The sequence below is a fragment of the Salvelinus sp. IW2-2015 genome, linkage group LG4q.1:29 (genome assembly GCF_002910315.2).
Source record: "Salvelinus sp. IW2-2015 linkage group LG4q.1:29, ASM291031v2, whole genome shotgun sequence".
Lineage (NCBI taxonomy): Eukaryota > Metazoa > Chordata > Actinopteri > Salmoniformes > Salmonidae > Salvelinus > Salvelinus sp. IW2-2015.
Genome location: NC_036842.1, coordinates 22,820,454 through 22,841,928, shown reverse-complemented (window position 1 = coordinate 22,841,928; position 21,475 = coordinate 22,820,454). Strand labels below are relative to the sequence as shown.

The following is a 21,475-nucleotide window of genomic DNA, read 5'->3' as shown; positions in this document are numbered from 1 at the left end:
CTGTCTTCAACCAGGATCTCAGCGATCACAGCCTCATTGTCTGTGTCCGTAATGGGCCCGCGGTCAAATGACCACCCCTCATCCCTGTCAAACGCTCCCTAAAACACTTCAGCGAGCAGGTCTTTCTAATCGACCTGGCCCGGGTATCCTGGAAGTAAATTGACCTCATCCCGTCAGTAGAGGATACCTGGTTGTTCTTTAAAAGTGCTTTCCTCACCATCTTAAATAAGCATGCCCCATTAAAAAAAAATAGAACTAAGAACAAATATAGCCCTTGGTTCACTCGAGTCGACTGCCCTTGACCAGCACAAAAACATCCTGTGGCGTACTGCATTAGCATCGAATAGCCCCCGCGATATGCAACTTTTCAGGGAAGTCAGGAACCAATATACACAGTCAGTTAGGAAAGCTAAGGCTAGCTTTTTCAATCATAAATTTGCATCCTGTAGCACTAATTCCAAAGAGTTTTGGGACACCGTAAAGTCCATGGAGAATAAAAGCACCTCCTACCAGCTGCACTGAGGCTAGGAAACACTGTCACCACCGATAAAATCTACGATAATCGAAGATTTCAATAAGCATTTTTCTACGGCTGGCCATGCTTCCACCTGGCTACCCCTACCCCGGCCAACAGCTCTGCACCCTCCGCAGCAACTTGTCCCGCCCGCTTCTCCTTCACCCATATCCAGATAGCTGATGTTCTGAAAGAGCTGCAAAATCTGGACCCCTACAAATCAGCTGGGCTAAACAATCTCTAAAATTATTTGCAGAAATTGTTGCAATCCCTAAAGATCGGAAAGCTGCCGCGGTCATCCCCCTCTTCAAAGGGGAAGACACTCTAGACCCAAACTGTTATAGACCTATATCCATCCTGCCCTGCCATTCTAGAGTGTTTGAAAGCCAAGTTAGCAAATAGATCACCGACCATTTCGAATCCCACCGTACCTTCTCCACTATGCAATCTGGTTTCGGAGCTGGTCATGGGTGCACATTTGCCATGCTCAATGTCCTAAACGATATCATAACCGCCATAGATAAAAGACAGTACTGTGCAGCCGTTTCCATCGACCTCGCCAAGGCTTCCGACTCTGTCAATCACCACATTCTTATCAGCAGACTCAATATCCTTGGTTTTTCAAATGACTGCCTTGCCTGGTTCACCAACTACTTCTCAGATAGAGTTCAGTGTGTCAAATCGGAGGGCCTGTTGTCCGGACCTCTGGCAGTCTCTATGGGGGTGCCACAGGGTTCAATTCTCGGGCCGACTCTCTTCTCTGTATATATGAATGATGTCACTCTGAATGAGGTCACCATTCTGTATACATCTGGCCCTTCTTAATACACTGTGTTACCAAAACTCCAAACGAGCTTCAATGCCATACAACACTCTTTCTGTGGCCTCCAACTGCTCTTAAATGCTAGTAAAAACTAAATTCATTGCTCTTCAACCGATTGCTGCCCGCATCTGCCCGCCAGACTAGTATCACTACTCTGGACGGTACTGACTTAGAATATGTGGACAACTACAAATACCTAGGTGTCTGGTTAGACTGTAAACTCTCCTTCCAGACTCACATTAAGCATCTCCAATCCAAAATTACATCTAGAATCGGCTTCTTATTTCACAAAGCTTCCTTCACTCATGCTGCCAAACATACCCTCGTAAAACTGACAATCCTACCGATCCTTGACTTCGGCGATGTCATTTACAAAATAGCCTCCAACACTCTACTCAGCAAATTGGATGTAGTCTATCACAGTACCATCAATTTTGTCACCAAATCCCCATATACTACCCACCATTACGAACTGTATGCTCTTGTTGGCAGGCCCGCACTACATACCCCTAGCTAAATTGTTAAATTGTAATTATTTCACCACTATGGCCTATTTAGTGCCTTACTTCCCTAATCTTACTACATTTGCACACTGTATATATATTTTTCTATTGTGTTATTGACTGTACGTTTGCTTATCCCATGTGTAACTGTGTTGTTGTTTTGGTCGCACTGCTTTGCTTTATCTTGGCCAGGTCGCAGTTGTAAATGAGAACTTGTTCTCAACTGGCCTACCTGGTTAAATAAAGGTGAAATATATATTTTTTAAAAGACAGGATTGTGTCGAAGCACAGATCTGGGGAAGGGTACCAAAACATTTCTGCAGCATTGAAGGTCCCCAAAAACACAGTGGCCTCCATCACTCTTAAATGGAAGAAGTTTGGAACCACCAAGACTCTTCCTAGTGCTGGCCCGATGGTCACTCTGACAACTCCAGATTTCCTCTGTGGAGATGGGGGAACCTTCCAGAAGGACAACTAATCAGGCTTTTTTGGTAGAGTGGCCAGACGGAAGCCACTCCTCAGTAAAAAGGCACATGACAGCCTGCTTGGAGTTTGCAAAAGGCACCTAAAAGACTCTGACCATGAGAAACAAGATCCTCTGGTCTGATGAAACCAAGATTGAACTCTTTGGCCTGAATTCCAAGCGTCACATCTGGAAGAAACCTGGCACCATCCCCACGGTGAAGCATGGTGGTGGAAGCATCATGCTGTGGGGATGGTTTTTAGTGGCAGGGACTGGGAGACTAGTCAGGATCGAGGGAAAGATGAACAGAGCAAAGTACAGAGATATCCTTGATGAAAACCTGCTCCAGAGCACTCAGTACCTCAGACTGGGGTGAAGGTTCACTTTCCAACAGGACAATGACCCTAAGCACACAGCCAAGACAATGCAGGAGTGGCTTCGGGACAAGTCTCTGAATGTCCTTGACTGGCCCAGCCAGAGCCCGGACTTGAAACCCATCTCTGGAGACCCGAAAATACCTGTGCAGTGACGCTCCCCATTCAACCTGATAGAGCTTGAGAGGATCTGCAGCGAAGAATGGGAGAAACTCCCCAAATACAGGTGTGTCAAGCTTGTAGCATCATACCAAGGAGACTCGAGGCTGTAATCACTGTCAAAGGTGCTTCAACAAAGTACTGAATAAAGGGTCTGAATACTCATGTAAAATGTGATATTTAGTTTTTTTTATGTTAAATAAATTTGGGTAACAAAAACACACACAAAAATAATGCTTTGTCATTATGGGGTTGTGTGTGCAGATTGATGAGGGGGAAAAACGATTTAATACATTTTAGAAAAAGGCTGTAATGGAACAAAATTTTGAAAAAGTGAAAAAGTCTGAATACTTTCCCGAATGCACTGTAAGTTTCCCATGCCAATAAAGTCCTTTGAATTGAATTGGCAGAGAGCGAGGTGAGTTATAGTATATCTTGACATCATAGCTTCTGCATGGCTGGAGGGTGGAGAGTGAGAGGGGGGTCTGATATCTGATACACTGGTATCATAGTTTCTGTTAGGAGAAAGGAAAAGGTCAGATATAGATTCATCAGAGATTCTGCTTGAATGGAGGGAGACCGAGAGAGTGAGGAGGAGGTCAAGTATTTACTGTTAAGAGAGAGAGTCCGGGAGAGAGAAGGGATCAGGGATGTGCTGAGAGTGAGGGATTCCCTTGTGTGTCTAGGTGTGAGAGAGAAAAGCTACTGTACTGTGAGGCTCAGCTGGAGCTTGGCTGGGGAGGAGATCGACACAGAGCAGATGAGGAGAGAAAATACGGGAGAGGAAGAGATGAGAGCGAGGGGCAGTGGAGGATCAAATGGAACGGGTGAGAGTGGAGGAGGGCAGACAAGAAAGCAGGGCTGGGGGCGGCAGATTAGCAAAGGACAGCGGAGGCAGTAGAGGGAGAGGGAGAGAGTGATGAAGGAAGACGCAGGCAGAGGAAGGGAGACAGAGTGGTTTAGGTACATATTGTAGACATTAACACTGCAATGAAGTGAGGAGCATAGGATGGGAAAAGACACCGTATGAGAAAGAGTAGACAAATGTATTGAAGCGTATGGTCACATTTCAGCTCACCATTCCCAGACCCTCACCTCCTAAGTAAATTTTGTGGATATTGGCTATAGTGGAGGGTAGATGTAGTGTGAATGGCACTTTAGTGTTTAACAGGGAAATAAGCTATTATGGTCTAGTGCCATCATCTGCAAATAGTGTCTGATTACATTCCTCTCTGTAGACACAGCTCAACATAACTGTTCAATGACGGAGAGACGACAAGGAGAGAATGGGGAGAAATAGATAAGACAGGAACAAATGATGGAATACAGGACGACAGTGATCATGATGACTATATTAACGTGGACCCTGGGCATCGACTGCAGCGAGGGGTTAAATTGCCCAGCCTGACAATACAATAGCTCAATTTACTGTGTGTCTGTGATCATCCTCTGCAATCTTACCTAGTCTGTTCATCGAAAACGCACAGGGAGAGCTAGAAAACAAGTCATTATATTACACAACCATAGGGGGTGAATACGTAGGCTGGCCGCGAATCATAGGTGAATCATTTGAGGCTTAGTGTGAACACATCAGGAACAACACTAACAATACTGCACCAACAAATGTGACAGAGACCTTACATACCACGCTATGGTAGACTCCCACTCACTTAATAAGGAGAGAGTGATGAGAGAGAGAGAGGCACATCGCTACAACACTGTATATAGACATATAACATTTTAAATGTCTATTCTTTTGGAATTTGTGTGAGTAATATTTAATGTTAACTTTTTTTCATTTCTTTTGTTTATCCATTCACTTGCTTTGGCAATGTAAACATATGTAAACGCCCCTTGAATTGAGAGACAGAGAGAGACAGAGAGAGAGCAAGCAACTTAGAAAGAGTATACATTGAAAGATGGAGGAGAAACAACAAGTGAGATGGATGGAGTGAGTGAGAGACTGAGAAGACAGTGACGGAGAGAAACATCAAAAAAGAAAAGAGAGGAGCGAGACAGACAGGCAGGGAAACAGACAGAGGTGTTCAGTCGATGGGTGTGAGAGACGCCCCAATCAGTAGGGTCCTTGGCCACTTAAGTGCTTTAGCAATCAAATCACTGGCTCTGCTTTAAAACAAATACATGTTGGTTTCAGTCTGAGCCTGCCATCAGTAAAACTATTCATGCTGTTGTTTACAACACGACTAAGGGAGGATGATGGAACAAATCATTATTTGGGTTGTAAATGTTACTTTAGAACGGCTTAAGAGACAAAGGACCTACTGGCAGATGAGACAGACAGCATACACACACGTCAATGCACTAGCACACACATACTTTAGTAATGAGAGCTGCCACTGGACTCACTCAATAACAGCACAGTCTTGGGGCTTTCAGGCAGTAAAGAACGATTGAGGTGGTCTGTCTTAATCATTGGTCATGATACAGAGTGTGTGCTGACACACCCAAATGCTGCTAAATGGACCCACACACATAAGACACACAGGGATTGTCTACTGTCTGTTGAATCCCACACTCGGTAATCACAGGCTGCCTGTGTGATCGTTTTACAATACATCAAATCTTAATGGTCACATACACGTGTTTAGCAGGTGTTATTGTGAGTGTAGTGAAATGCTTATGCTTCTAGATCTGACAGTGCAGAAGTATCTAACAGGTAATATGTACCAATTCCACAACAAAACCTAATACACACTATCTAGTAAAGGAATGTGATGAGAATATATACAGTTGAAGTCGGAAGTTTACATACACTTAGGTTGGAGTCATTTAAAACTCATTTTTCAACCACTACACACATTTCTTGTTAACAAACTATAGTTTTGGCAAGTCGGTTAGGACATCTACTTTGTGCATGACACAAGTCATTTTTCCAACAATTGTTTACAGACAGATTATTTCACTTATAATTCACTGTATCACCATTCCAGTGGGTCAGAAGTTTACATACACTAAGTTGACTGTGCCTTTAAACAGCTTGGAAAATTCCAGAAAAATGATGTCATGGCTTTAGAAGCTTCTGATAGGCTAATTGACATCATTCGAGTAAATTGGAGGTGTACCTGTGGATGTATTTCAAGGCCTACCTTCAAACTCAGTGCCTCTTTGCTTGACATCATGGAAAAATCAAAAGAAATCAGCCAAGACCTCAGAAAAAAAAGTGTAGACCTCCAACAAGTCTAGTTCATCCTGGGGAGCAATTTCCAAACGCCTGAAAGTACCACGTTCATCTGTACAAACAAAACTACTCAAGTATAAACACCATGGGATCACGCAACCGCCATAGCGCTCAGGAAGGAGACATGTTCTGTCTCCTAAAGATGAACATACTGCGGTGCAAAAAGTGCAAATCAATCCCAGAACAGCAAAGGACCTTGTGAAGATGCTGGAGGAAACAGTTACAAAAGTATCTATATCCACAGTAAAACGAGTCCTATATCGACATAACCTGAAAGGCCGCTCAGCAAGGAAGAAGCCACTGTTCCAAAACAGCCGTAAAAAAGCCAGACTACGGTTTGCAACTGCACATGGGGACAAAGATCATACCTTTTGGAGAAATGTCCTCTGGTCTGATGAAACAAATATAGAACTGTTTGGCCATAAATAACCATCGTTATGTTAAGAGGAAAAAGGGGGATGCTCGCAAGCCGCAGAACACCATCCCAACCGGGACGCACAGTGGTGGCAGCATCATGTTGTGGGCGTGCTTTGCTGCAGGAGGGACTGGTGCACTTCACAAAACAGATGGCATCATGAGAAAAGGAAAATTATGTGGATATATTGAAGCAACATCTCAAAACATCAGTCAGGAAGTTAAAGCTTGGTCTCAAATGGATCTTCCAAATGGACAATGACCCCAAGCAAACTTCCAAAGTTGTGGCAAAATGGCATAAGGACAACAAAGTCAAGGTATTGGAGTGGCCATCACAAAGCCCTGACCTCAATCCCATAGAAAGTGTGTGGGCAGATCTGAAAAAGCGTGTGCAAGCAAGGAGGCCTACAAACATGACTCAGTTACACCAGCTCTGTCAGGAGGAATGGGCCAAAATTCACCCATCTTATTGTGGGAAGCTTGTGGAAGGCTACCCGAAACGTTTGACCCAATTTAAACAATTTAAAGGCAATGCTACCAAATACTAATTGAGTGTGTGTAAACTTCTGACCAGCTGGGAATGTCATGAAAGAAATAAAAGCTGAAATAAATCATTCTCTCTACTATTATTCTGACATTTCACATTCTTAAAATAAAGTGGTGATCCTAACTGACCTAAGACAGGGAATTTTTACTAGGATTAAATGTCAGGAATTGTGAAAAACTGAGTTTAAATGTATTTGGCTAAGGTGTATGTAAACTTCCGACTTCAACTGTAAGTATAAAATATATGGATGAGCAGTGACAGAGCGGCTAAGAATAGATAGTGAAGGACACAGTATATACATATGAGATGAGTAATGCGAGATATGTAAACATTCTAAGTGGCATTATTAAAGTGACTAGTGTTCCATATATTAAAGTGCCCAATGATATCAAGTCTGTAGGTAGGCAGCCGCCTCTCTGTGCTAGTGGTGGCTGCTTAACAGTCTGATGGCCTTGAGATAGAAGCTGTTTTTCAATCTCTCTTTCCCAGCTCTGCTGCACCTGTACTGACCTCGCCTTCTGGATGGAAGCAGGGTGAACAGGTAGTGGCTCGGGTGGTTATTGTCCTTGATGATCCATTAATACAGATTAGGTTTCCCCTGTCTGTGATTAATACATTTACATTTACATTTAAGTCATTTAGCAGACGCTCTTATCCCCCCTTTAATCTAACTGAGTGACAGCCTCCCTGTCACACAGCAATTCATTTCACTTGCCAGGCCCTTTCTTTACCCTGCGTCTCCTCTGACTGAGATAATCACACAGATGTTCCGTTCCTATGGACCCCTAGGGTTGGGTGTGTGTGTTGTCAGACTGAACCAGCACCTAAAACTAGGCCTAAATACAAGAACATTTGGTGCCTGTGTGTGAGACCAGGCTTAATGCATGCTAAACATTAGGAATAGGCCCTATGAGTCACACATACATTATTCTAAAATTGATTAAATAAAATAAAACCTATTATTAATCTACACACAACACCCCATAATGACAAAGCTAAAACAGGTTTTTCCAAATGTATTAAAAATACAAAAATGAAATATTACATTGACATAAGTATTCAGACCCTTTGGTTTAAGATTCGAAATTGAGCTCAGCTGCATGCTGTTTCCATTGATCATCCTTGAGATGTTTCTCCAACTTGATTGGAGTCCACTGGTGTTAAATTCAATTGATTGGACATGATTTGGAAAGGCACACAACTGTCTAGATAAGGTCCCACAGTTGACAGTGCAAGCCAGAGCAAAAACCGAGCTACAAGGTCGAAGGAATTGTCCGTAGAGAGAGTGCCGAGACAGGATTGTGTTGAGGCACAGATCTGTAGCATTGAAGGTCCCAAAGAACAGAGCAGCCTCCATCAGTCTTAAAACTTCTTATGGCTGGGGGCAGTATTGAGTAGCTTGGATGAATAAGGTGCCCAGAGTAAACTGCCTGCTACTCAGTCCCAGAAGATAAGATATGCATATGATTAGTAGATTTGGATAGAAAACACTGAAGTTTCTAAAACTGTTTGAATGATGTCTGTGAGTATAACAGAACTCATATGGCAGGCAAAAACCTGAGAAAAAAATCCAACCAGGAAGTGGGAAATCTGAGGTTTGTAGGTTTGCCTATCCAATATACAGTGTCTATGGGGTCATATTGCACTTCCCAAGGCTTCCACTAGATGTCAACAGTCTTTAGAACCTTGTTGATGCTTCTACTGTGAGGATGAGGGAATAAGAGCTGATTGAGTCAGGTGTCTGGCAGAGTGCCACGAGCTCACTCAGGCGTGCCCCCGTGAGAGTTAGCTGCGTTCCGTCGCATTTCTACAGACAAGAAAATTCTCCGGTTGAAACATTATTGAAGATTTATGTTAAAAACATCCTAAAGATTGATTCTATACATCGTTTGACATGTTTCTACGAACTGTAATGGAATTTTTTGACTTTTCGTCTGGCCTGCGCCTCATCAATTTGGATTTTGTAACTAACGCGCAAACAAAAAGGTGGTATTTGGACATAAATTATGGACGTTATCGAACAAAACAAACATTTATTGTGGAACTGGGATTCCTGGGAGTGCATTCTGACGAAGATCATCAAAGGTAAGTGAATATTTATAATGCTATTTCTGACTTCTGTTGACTCCACAACATGGCGGATATCTGTATGGCATGTTTTGGTGGCTGAGCGCTGTACTCAGATTATAGCATGGTGTGCTTTTTCTGTAAAGTTTTTTTGAAATCTAACACAGCGGTTGCATTAAGGAGAAGTTTATCTAAAGTTCCATGAATAACACTTGTATCTTTTATTAATGTTTATTATGAGTATTTCTGTAAATTGATGTGTCTCTGCAAAATCACCGGATGTTTTGGAGGCAAAACATTACTGAACATAACGTGCCAATGTAAACTGAGATTTTTGGATATAAATATGAACTTTATCGAACAAAACATACATGTATTGTGTAACATGAAGTCCTATGAGTGTCATCTGATGAAGATCATCAAAGGTTAGTGATACATTTTATCTCTATTTCTGCTTTTTGTGACTCCTCTCTTTGGCTGGAAAAAGGACTGTGGTTTTCTGTGACTAGGTACTGACCTAACATAATCAGATGGTGTGCTTTCATCGTAAAGCCTTTTTGAAATCGGACACCATGGTGGGATTAACAACAAGTTTATCTTTAAAATGGTGTAAAATACTTGAATGTTTGAGGAATTTTAATTATGAGATTTCTGTTGTTTGAATTTGGCGCCCTGCACTTTCACTGGCTGTTGTCAAGTCGATGCCGTTAACGGGATCTCAGCCATAAGAAGTTAAATGGAAGAAGTTTGGAACCACCAAGACTCTTCCTAAAACTGGCCACCCAGCCAAACTGAGCAATTGAGGGAGAAGGGCCTTAGTCAGGGAGGTGACCAAGAACCCAATGGTCACTGACAGAGCTCCAGAGTTCCTCTGTGGAGATGGGAGAAAGAACCTTCCAGAAGGACAACCATCTCTGCAGCACTCCACCAATCAGGCCTTTATGGTAGAGTGGCCAGACGGGAAGCCACTCCTCAGTAAAAGGCACATGACAGCCTGCTTGGAGTTTGCCAAAAGATACCTAAAGACTCTCAAGACCATGAAAAACAAGATTCTCTGGTCTGATGAAATCAAGATTGAACTCTTTGGCCTGAATGCCAAGCGTCACGTCTGGAGGAAACCTGGCACCATTCCTACGGTGAAGCATGGTGGTGGCAGCATCATGCTGTGGGGATGTTTTTCAGCAGCAGCGACTGGGAGACTAGTCAGGATCAATGGAAAGATGAACGGAGAAAAGTACAGAGAGATCCTTGATGAAAACCTGCTCCAGAGCGGACCTCAGACTGGGGCGAAGGTTCACCTTCCAACAGGAAGCACACAGCCAAGACAATGCAGGAGTGGCTTTGGGACCCGTCTCTGAATTAGAGGTCGACCGATTATGATTTTTCAATACCGATACCGATTATTGGAGGACCAAAAAAAAGCCGATACCGATTAATCGGACGATTCTTTTCTCTATTTGTAATAATGACAATTACAACAATACTGAATGAACACTTACTTTAACTTAATATAATACCTCACTAAAATCAATTTAGCCTCAAATAAATAATGAAACATGTTCAATTTGGTTTAAATCATGCAAAAAAAGGGTTGGAGAAGAAAGTAAAAGTGCAATATGTGCCATGTAAGAAAGCTAACGTTTAAGTTCCTTGCTCAGAACATGAGAACATATGAAAGCTGGGGAACAACAAGGGGAACAACTACTCCAAGTCTCAGAGCAAGTGACGTTTGAAACGCTATTAGCGCGCACCCCGCTAACTAGCTAGCCATTTCACATCGGTTACACTAGCCTAATCTCGAGAGTTGATAGGCTTGAAGTCATAAACAGCTCAATGCTTGAAACATTGCGAAGAGCTGCTGGCAAAATGATCGCTCAGTCAGACGGCTCTATCAAATCATAGACTTAATTATAACACACATAAATACGAGCCTTTGGTCATTAAAATGGTCAAATCCGGTAACTACCATTTAGAAAACAAAACGTTTATTCTTTCAGTGAAATACGGAACCGTTCCGTATCTTATCTAACGGATGGCACCTAAATATTGCTGTTACATTGTACAACCTTCAATGTTATGTCATAATTATGTACAATTCTGGCAAATTAATTACGGCCTTTGTTAGGAATAAATGGACTTCACCCAGTTCGCAATGAGCCAGGCAACCCAAACTGCTGCATATACCCTGACTGCTTGCACGGAATGCAAGAGAAATGACACAATTTCCCTAGTTATAAGAAATTCATGTTAGCAGGCAATATTAACTAAATATGCAGGTTTAAAAATATATACTTGTGTATTGATTGTAAAGAAAGGCATTTATGCTTATGGTTAGGTACACATTGGTGCAACGACAGTGCTTTTTTCGCAAACGTGCTTGTTAAATCATCACCCGTTTGTCGAAGTAGGCTGTGATTCAATGAGAAATTAACAGGCACCGCATCGATTATATGCAACGCAGTACACGCTAGATAAACTAGTAATATCATCAACCATGTGTAGTTAACTAGTGATTATGTTAATATTGATTGTTTTTTATAAAATAAGTTTAATGCTAGCTAGCAACTTACCTTGGCTTCTTGCTGCCCTCGCGTAACAGGTAGTCAGCCTGCCACGCAGGCTCCTCGTGGAGTGCAATGTAAGGCAGGTGGTTAGAGCGTTGGACTAGTAACCGGAAGGTTGCAAAAACGAATCCCCGAGCTGACAAGGTAAAAATCTGTCGTTTTGCCCCTGAACAAGGCAGTTAACCCACCGTTCCTAGGCCGTCATTGAAAATAAGAATGTGTTCTTAACTGACTTGCCTAGTTAATAAAGGTGTAAAAAAACTAAACAAAACTTAAAATAAATAAATAAATAGGCAAATCAGTGTCCAAAAATACCGATTGTTATGAAAACTTGAAATCGGCTCTAATTAATCAGCCATTCCGATTAATCGGTCGACCTCTACTCTGAATATCCTTGAGTGGCCCAGCCAGAGCCCGGACTTGAACCCAATCGAACATCTCTGGAGAGACCAGAAAATTGCTGTGCAGTGACCCTCCCCATCTAACCTGACAGAGTTAGAGTGGATCTGCAGAGAAGAATGGGAGAAACTCCCCAAATACAGGTGTGCCAAGCTTGTAGCGTCATACCCAAGAAGAGTCGAGGCTGTAATCGCCGCCAAAGGTGCTTCAACAAAGTACTGAGTAAAGCGTCTGAATACTTAAAAAAAAAAAAAAAACACCCCAAAAATCTAAAAACATGTTTTTGCTTTGTCATTATGGGGTAATTGTGTGTAGATTGATGAGACAAAAAAATGATTTAATACATTTTAGAGAAAGGCTGTAAGGTAACAAAATGTAGAAAAAGTCAAGGGGTCTATATACTTTCCGAACGCACTTCATATTTCCATTATGGGCTAAGCCATTGTGAGAAATACAACTGTGGTTGACTGTATCCAATTTGTTCCTACACCCTTCCTGGAAGCTCTCCCCTCCCTCCCTCCCTCCCACGGCTCGTCTGACCTCCAGCAAAAAGGCAAAGTGTGCATGTGTATTTGATTGAGCGATGTCTTTCCTAGTCCGCCAGCTGCCCTTCCAGCGAGCAGAGCCATATTACCAGAGAGAGAAAGATAGAGAAAGAGAGGGAGAGAGCGAGAGAGACCAGTAATGACATTCAGAACCTGAGGTGGGTGAGGACGGTGAGGTGATTGAGCTTGCTGACCTGCTGATCATCAGAAGACGGGGCCCTCTCTACGTCCTTTAACATATCAGGTGCATGAATAGAGAAGCAAACTGAAGTGAAGAGAGAATTCAGCAGCTCTTGGAGGACAGTGGAAGTTGTTAAAAATGCAGTAGCCTTCGGAACGTGTTGGTTTTAACAAGCATTTTTATCAGCTTCTACTGTCCTCAAAGAGTTGCTGCACTTCTTCCCTACTGAGACAGCAAGCCAGCACACAGACAGGCTGACTAGTACAGGCCATTCACACGTCAGTCTTTGTTCCCTTTATATTTATCATTCAGGTCCACAAACTACAGTATGACACTTCAGTTTACCAACTTTTATAATATAAAACAATATACACTGAGTATACAAAACATTAGGAACACCTGCTCTTTCCATGACAGACTCACCAGGTGAAAGCTATGATCCCTTATTGATTTCACCTGTTAAATCCACTTCAATCAGTGTAGATGAAGGGGACAGGTTAAAGAAGGATTTTTAAGCTTGAGACATGGATTGTGTATTTGTGCCATTCAGAGGGTGAATGGGCAAGACAAAAGATTTAAGTGCCTTTGAACAGGGTATGGCAGTAGGTGCCAGGTGTACCGGTTTGAGTGTGTCAAGAACTGCAATGTTGCTGGGTGTTTCATGCTCAACAGTGTACCAAGAGTATCAAGAATGGTCCCCCACCCAAAGAACATCCAGTCAACTTGACACAACTGTTGGAAGCATTGGAGTCAACATGGAACAGCAACGTATTCGACACCTTGTAGAGCCCATGCTCTGACATATTAAGGCTGTTCTGAGGGAAAAAGAGGGTGCAACTCAATATTAGGAAGGTGTTCCTAATGTTTTGTACACTCATACCCTGACTACAACGCTCGCGTCGCGTACGCACGTTGAAAAACACATTTAGAAATCTATATTATTCAATTATTGCACCCACACTGCTCGCTCGCGCCAACGAGCATCTGTGTTGTCAAGGGCTAAAATAGAAGTCAGTTCTATTTGTGACGCAGATCACGCTGCAAGTCCTGCCTCTCCCATCTCCTGATTGGTTTATAGAAGCAGGTACCCACGTGCCAACTCCTCATTGGTTATACCCATGTGGGTGACTGAAAGACGAATGAGGTCGGTGGCAGTAATGCACCTAATTTATGAAAGTTGCCAATCGCAATATAAAGTCCAGAGAAGAAAAAGCCTGGAAGAAGGAGAGATAACTAGAAACGATTCGGTTGACCGTTTTATGTGTGGATTAATTGTCGGAGTAGAGGACCTTGTGCATTTCAGGTTAACCTGTTTAGGACAGGGGGTGCTGTTTTCACTTCTGGAGAAAATCGTATGATATTTAAACGGCCTCGTACTCAATTCTTGCTCGTACAATATGCATATTATTATTACTATTGGATAGAAAACAGTCTCTAGTTTCTAAAAGCGTTTGAATTATTTCTCTACGTGAAACAGAACTCTTTTTACAGACATTTTCCTATCCGGAAGTGAGATTTCCAAATGCGAAGTCTCTCTTTAAGACCTTGTCTATAAAAGGGCATGTCACTTATGACTGTAGAAACACGTCATACACCTTCCCCTGGGTGTCATGCGGAAGTGAGAGCAGAAATGAGTTGATTATCTCGTTCAGGGGTTGTATACAACCTCTTGGAGTGAGAAGTGCCCACTTTATTTTTTTTGGAAGGCGCGAAGTTGGATCTGGAGTAGCCTCCTGGAAAACCGTCGTTATAGGTGAATATGATCTCTGGCTTCGATTTTATTTGATACATGTCACAATATCATCCTAAAGTATGTTTTTTCAATATACTTTAATTATATTATTGAAATGTATTCTGGACTTTAGACGTGATGCGACGCAAGAATTTTGTCAAGACGGAGAGGTTAGCACAGCACGGCCAGTGTGCTTGCTAATTCAAGAGGGAAATCGTTCGTTCTGGTTCCAAATAAAGACGGTTCTGAACAAAGGACCCCTTCGAGAACATTCTGATGGAAGATCAACAAAGATAAGGACCCAATTTGGGATACTATTTCATATATCTGTCGAACTGTGCTATCGCTAGCGTTTGACTAGAATCAATGCTGCTGTGTGTTAGCTATTGTAGTAAGCTAATATAACGATATATTGTGTTTTCGCTGTAAAACACTTCAAAAATCGGAAATATTGGCTGTATTCGCAAGATATTTTTCTTTCATTAGCTATCCACCATATATTTTTCTGAAATGTTTTATGATGAGTAATTAGGTAGTTGACGTTGGTGTCTGTATTTACTCTGGCTACTCCCATGCGATTTCTGACTGTAGCTATGATGGTAGCTATGATGGTAGCAGTAATGTAAAACTGATTTATAGCTAAAATATGCACATTTTTCGAACAAAACATAGATTTATTGTGTAACATGTTATAGGACTGTCATCTGAGGTAGTTTTTTCTAGGTTATTTAGGTTGGTTCTAGGTTAGTTAGGTTGGCTTGTGCATGCTACCTGCATGCTACCGTTGCTGTGAAAAACTGTCTGTCTGTCTTTTGTATTTGGTGGTGAGCTAACATAARTATATGTGGTGTTTTCTCTGTAAAACATTTAAAAAATCGGACATGTTGGCTGAATTCACAAGATGTTTATCTTTCAAATGCTGTATTGGACTTGTTAATGTGTGAAAGTTAAATATTTCAAAAATTTTTGGGGGGGAATTTGCCGCTCTTCCTTTTCAGTGGAATGTGGGAGGAACTCCTGGCCTAGACAGGTTAAATAACAATTCAATGTTTATATCCCAGGACAAATTAGCTAGCAACAGCAAGCTAGCTAAATAGGACAAATTAGCTAGCAAGTGCAAACTAGCTAGCTAAATTGCCATAAATGTTTAATGCTTTTCGACCTCTCCCCAAATTAATGTAATTGGTTCAGAGTTTGTTTTGATATTTTAACCTGTGTGTCGTGATTGCGTTTGGTGTGGGGGGACAAAATTAATTTATGCACGATGGCGCACGCACGCAGCCAGTTTGGGTTCCATGTCAGTGTATGCCATTTCCATTTTGTATTGAAAGTGACATCCAGTAGTGGTTTTATACATCATTTTTGGGTATTGAACAGCTCCAGGATTGACTAAACCCACAACTCAGATGTTGCAAGTAGCATTCTCTACGAACTGAGCCACACAGGGCAATTGAGGGGTATTCCAAAAAGCTTTTAGGTAAAGTAAAATAAGACGTTCCTTAATATGTAAAGTGCAGCCACATTGGGACATTAAATAGCTACCTACCTTGTTTAGCCTCCAGCTCCTCCAGGGTGAGTGTGGGTCTCTTCTCTTCGGGGGCAGGGACCTCTCTGACCACCATCTTCGCCCCATCTAGGAGGGCCTCCAGACCCTTCTCCCCCAGCAACTTGTCCAGGTCATCGTCCGAGTCGTCGTCCAGCCGCACACGGTTCTTCTCCAGCGGCAGCATGTCGTTTTCTTTGGCTTTGATGGCAAAGCAGATCGGCGCAAAGGACGCTGGCAAGGAAGGCAGAGGTGAAAGAGAGAGGAAGGGACGTTTGATTAAAGCGAGCTGTCGTTTGAGATGAAAATGTGTTAGAGGTAACAGTCACTCCTTTTTCCATATACCATTAACCTTCCCCAGGCAGACAGAGTGACTATCTACAGCTGGGGGTTTAATGTCATTACCATGGGCCAGACATGAGCCTCAGCCAGCCAGACTGCTTTATGAACAGCCTGTAGCCACTTAATCTTGACTGCCATTTACTAGCTGATAGCTCCAAATTAAGCCACACACACACACACAACCAACCAACCAGCCAGCCAACCTCACACGCACGCTTGCCACCCCCACGAGCACAAACAAACTGTGCCTCCCTGTGTATGTTGCGTGTGTGTGTGTGTGTGTGTGTGTATATATGTGTGTGTGTTGCGGGTGCGGGTGCGTGTGTAAGCACTTGTGCATCTGTGTCCACGTCTTCATCATGCCTTACCTTTTATTAGCTTGCCCTCCATCAATTTGTCAGAGGGACAGTTACCCACGCTGCCGCCATCAGTCTCCCCCTCTGCTGGGCCCACGCTGTCTGACGGAGAGCCACACTACAGGACGGAGGAACGGAGAGAGAGCGAGAGAGAGAGAGAGAGAGAGAGGAGGATAAAGACAGAGAGAGGTTCAGATTTCTTTCCTCAGGGCCTGGGGGTGAGACTGGGAGGCAGCTTGAGAGCCCCATCCTCTTAAACAATAGAACATTCTGCAGCACCCGGCCTCACCCTACTAGACTCGGGAGATCTGGTGCTTCTGTCCCCAACCAAGGAGGGCCTACAGGAGCACCTAGATCTTCTGCACAGATTCTGTCAGACCTGGGCCCTGACAGTAAAACTCAGTAAGACAAAAATAATGGTGTTCCAAAAAAGATCCAGTTGCCAGGACCATGAATACACTGTTGCCCTAGAAAAACCTATACCTACCTCGGCCTAAACATCAGCACCGATGTGACATTTTTGGTCGACACCGATATCCGATATTTGCCTTGCCAAAGAAACTGATACCAATAACCGATATTTAACATTTTAGCGGCCTTTTAAGCATTCTAGTACAGTTAAATAGTTAACACACACACACACCTGGATGCAGCGGTCTAAGGCACTGCACCTCAGTGCAAGAGGCTTCACTACAGTCCCTGGTTCAAATCTAGGCTGTATCACATCCGGGTGTGATTGGGAGTCCCATAGGGCGGCGCACAATTGGTCCAGCATCGTCCAAGCCGTCATTGTAAATAAGAATTTGTTCTTAACTGACTTGCCGTGTTATATAAAGGTCACACACACACACACAAAAGTTATTTTGTTGGCATTTACGTATGTCCCCATTACCAGTAAAACATAATCAAAACATATTTCTTTCACTTACTTACTGTGCTGTTTCGTTGTTCATTTGTTCAGTCATTTCATTCTCAACCAGGATTTCTATGGAATGCCGTTTGGGTCTATGCGTGTCAAAAAAGATACACGTGAAATAACACTATTTGACGTATCAAATAAGCTTGTTGACCAATCAGGACCTGAATATGACTGCATGTCACATAATAATTTAACGTGTTCATACATTTTTTACGTAGTTATTACACATTGATTACACTATCAATCGTATTTCATATGTCACAATGATTCATCGATACGTATGATATGAGGCTGGTAAAGTTGTCTCACACAAATACAGTGCTGGTCATAAAAAAAGCTAGATACCTTATGGATGCAAACAATGTTCTTCCCCAAAAACATAAGTAAAAATGCCGATGTGGCATTTTCCGATGTGTTCACCGATGGTGCATCCCTAATCAGCACCACATTTAACTTCCACAAAGCTATGAACGATCTGAGAAACAAGGCAAGAAGGGCCTTATAAGCCATCAAAAGGAAAATACAATTTGACATCCAAATTTGGATCTGGCTGAAAATACTTCAAATCAGTTATAGAACCCAATGTCCTCTATGGTTGTGAGGTCTGGGGTCAGCTCAATACCAAAAATTCACAAAATGGGGCAAACACCAAACTGAGACTGCATGCAGAATTTGACAAAAACAATCTGTGTACAACATAAAACACCAAATAATGCATGCAGAGCAGAATTAGGATGATTCCCGCTAATGATCAAAATCCAGAAAAGAGCAATTAAAATCTACAACCACCTAAAAAGAAGTGATTATCAAACCTTCCATAACAAATCCCACACCTGCAGAGAGATGAATCTCAGCCAGCTGTTACAGGGACTCTGTTCACAAACAAACCCCACAATGCTCCAGGACAGCATACAAATTTGACACAACCAAATCATGAGAAAACAAAAAGATATTTAACTTGACACATTGGAAAGAATAATAAAAGAAAGTGCACAAACTGTAATGCTAGTTGGCCCTAAACAGAGTACACAGTAGCAGAATACCTGAACACTGTGACTGAACCAAAATTAAGGAAAGCTTTGACTATGTACAGACTCAATTTGAAAACAAACTCCCATAGCTATTAGGTGAAATACAACATTGTGCCACCACAGCAGCAATATTTGTTGACCTGTTGTCACAAAAAAAGGGCAACCAGTGAAGAACAAACATCATTCTAAATAAAACCTAAATGTATCTGTTTATTTTCCATTTCATACTTCAACTATTTGCACATTGTTTCATCACTGAACATAGTCAATAATATAGCATTTTAAATGTCTATATTCCTTTAAAACTTTACTGTTCGAGTATTTCAATTGTTTATTTCCCTTTTGTTTATTGTCTATTCCAATGCTTTGGAAATGAAAACATGTTTCCCATGCCAATGAAGCCCTTTGAACTGAGATGGAGTTAATTTAAGAACAAAGTGCTCAGAGTTGTCCTAAGAATTAAAAATTAGAACATGCCAGATACAATACTGTACCTTTTTAGAGCTCATCAACTAGTGAAGTGAAAATGATTTAGAACTTACAAGGGTGGTGCTTTTGATATTTCATCGAAATCCATTTGTCTGTTTCTGCATTGTACTTGTATGACGCTTTGTGCTAAGGCTAAGTGATGTCAGCATGCTATTTGCTTTGTTTGGGATTGGGTTTAAAAGTTGACAGTCAAAAATAGATGCAAGTGAGGGTTGGTTGCAGGCTGAACGGTAAGGGAAAGCCATTTCACACTACGTAGGGCCGATCACTCCTCTCCCCCACTCTCTGTCGGCCTGGTTCTCATTGGAATGCTCTGTCCACTCTGTGCACCGTTTACTACGGGACACTGATGGAGCGGTTTAATCATAGCAACATACAAATGGTGGAGGGACCAGTGGACAGCCAGTTCGACATGGCCCAGTCAGAGTGGGGAGAACACATGCTTCATGTCTCCTCCTCTGAATACAGTCCCTAAGTCTTCCCATGACAGCTCAGTATTTTTTTTTATTTAACCTTTATTTAACTAGGCAAGTCAGTTTAGAACAAATTCATATTTACAATGACGGCCTACCAAATGGCAAAAGGCCTCCTGAGGGGACGAGGGCTGGGATTAAAAAGAAATTTAAAATATAAATGTAGGACAAAACACACATCACGACAAGAGAAACAATACAACACTACATAAAGAGAGACCTAAGACAACATAGCAAGGCAGCAACAACATGGCACAAACATTGGGCACAGACAACAGCACAAGGGACAGGAAGGTAGAGATAACAATACAGAGACAGAGGAGGAAAGGGACTAGCCTGAGCACCAAATCGGAGAACATGTATGTTAGCGAATAGTCATCACTAGCTTGCTAGTAGGTATATGAAAGGAAGAGTCTGGACTTCAGGCTAGCCGTTAAGAGACAAGAAAACAATATGTAGGCTATTTTCTCCCACATCTCCTTACATGAGGATAGACTAGACAATCATAATCCTACTTCATATTTTATGCATGATGTCATGATTGGTGGGCAATAGGTCTGACAAGGCTGCCATTGTAGCTGACAGCCTAGGCCTCAACTACCTGGAAGAACTTTGCAGCAAGCGTTTCTGATTAATAACCATTGCCATGATAGTGGCTGTTAACATTTAAATAAAACAGCCCTGAAATAAAACATAGGCTCAAAAGAATTTGCACGTCATCTCGTAAGAAAAGACATGCAAGACTCACAGAAACAGAAACATCCAAAGTCACACATTCTGATTTGGCACTTCAAGCCAAAATATATCATACTTTGACTGAAAACGATGATTTATTGAGTTACATCATTGTGGAACATCATGGGTAGGCTTTGGCCATCGTCTCTCAGCTCGAAAAAGTGGATTTCTACTGGTGTGGGCGTTTAATGTCACTGTCTGGCAAGTCCTGATGGACTTCTGGTGCTTTCAAGACAACTGGGAACTCAGGAAAAAACGAGGTCAAATCATGACGTTTGTGATGTTCAAGTCAGAGTTCTAGAAAGATACCAGAGTTTGACTTGGAATTCCGATTTGGATGACCGTTCAAAACTATTTTTCCCCAGTCTGAGATGATTTTTTTCAGAGTTCCCAGTTATGTTGAATGCACTGAAGTCAGAAGTCAGAGATTTCTAAGTTCCCAATTGTCCATGTAAGTCAGTACTGACTTACCATACCTCATTAACAGGGGCCTGAGGTGAGAAAAAAAGAGATACGGGATCTGAATGCATCAAACATCATATGTCATCACACAGTGTCTAAGAGAGGTGGTGCTACTACTTCAACTAAGGAACTGGGACACAACAAAAAAAAAGGAAAGAGAAAAGAAAAGGAAAGCTAAAGAAAGGAGAGAGAATTAACTGAACCACTTGTGTTCAGGGACGCGGAGGTTTTCCCCCTCGTCTTGGCCCTTCAAAGGCTCTCTCACGTACCGGCAGAGGAGAGTCACACAGACGCAGGCACAAATCAAGAACAATGGTTTCTGCCACGAGACTAACCGAGCTTTAAAGTCAGGCGGGAGAACGAATGGCTTAAGGAAGGTGATGAATTGACCTCCGTCACTGGAGGGGAGAGAGAGAGAGAGAGGAAGGGAGGGGGGGGGAAGGGAGAGAAGGAGTGGGCATAGTACTCACTCCTGTGGATCAGAGACTTTACAGTATGAAAGGATGCAGTAGAGGTGTAGAGTGGAGGAGAGGAGGGAGAAGGATAGAGTCTGGAAGAGGGTAAAACAAAGCAAGTCAGGCACTATTCTCTCTACTGAAAATGTCTATTCGGAGAAGCAGCTTGAAAGGACATTTCCCTTG

The 21,475-nt window shown here is 42.3% G+C and overlaps 1 protein-coding gene across 4 annotated transcripts in view; it reads right to left on the bottom strand.

Annotated features, from left to right (window-relative positions):
- The window catches only part of LOC111961678 (splicing factor, suppressor of white-apricot homolog), a 135,106-nt gene that overhangs the window by 54,857 nt on the left and 58,774 nt on the right, over positions 1-21,475 (bottom strand). For all 4 annotated transcript variants that reach the window (XM_023984120.1, XM_023984122.1, XM_023984121.1 and 1 more), the window contains 2 exons: positions 16,738-16,843; positions 16,031-16,261 (listed from right to left, as the gene is read on the bottom strand). In XM_023984120.1, coding sequence (XP_023839888.1) covers positions 16,031-16,261; positions 16,738-16,843 — 337 coding nt within the window. The remainder of the gene's footprint in view (positions 1-16,030; positions 16,262-16,737; positions 16,844-21,475) is intronic.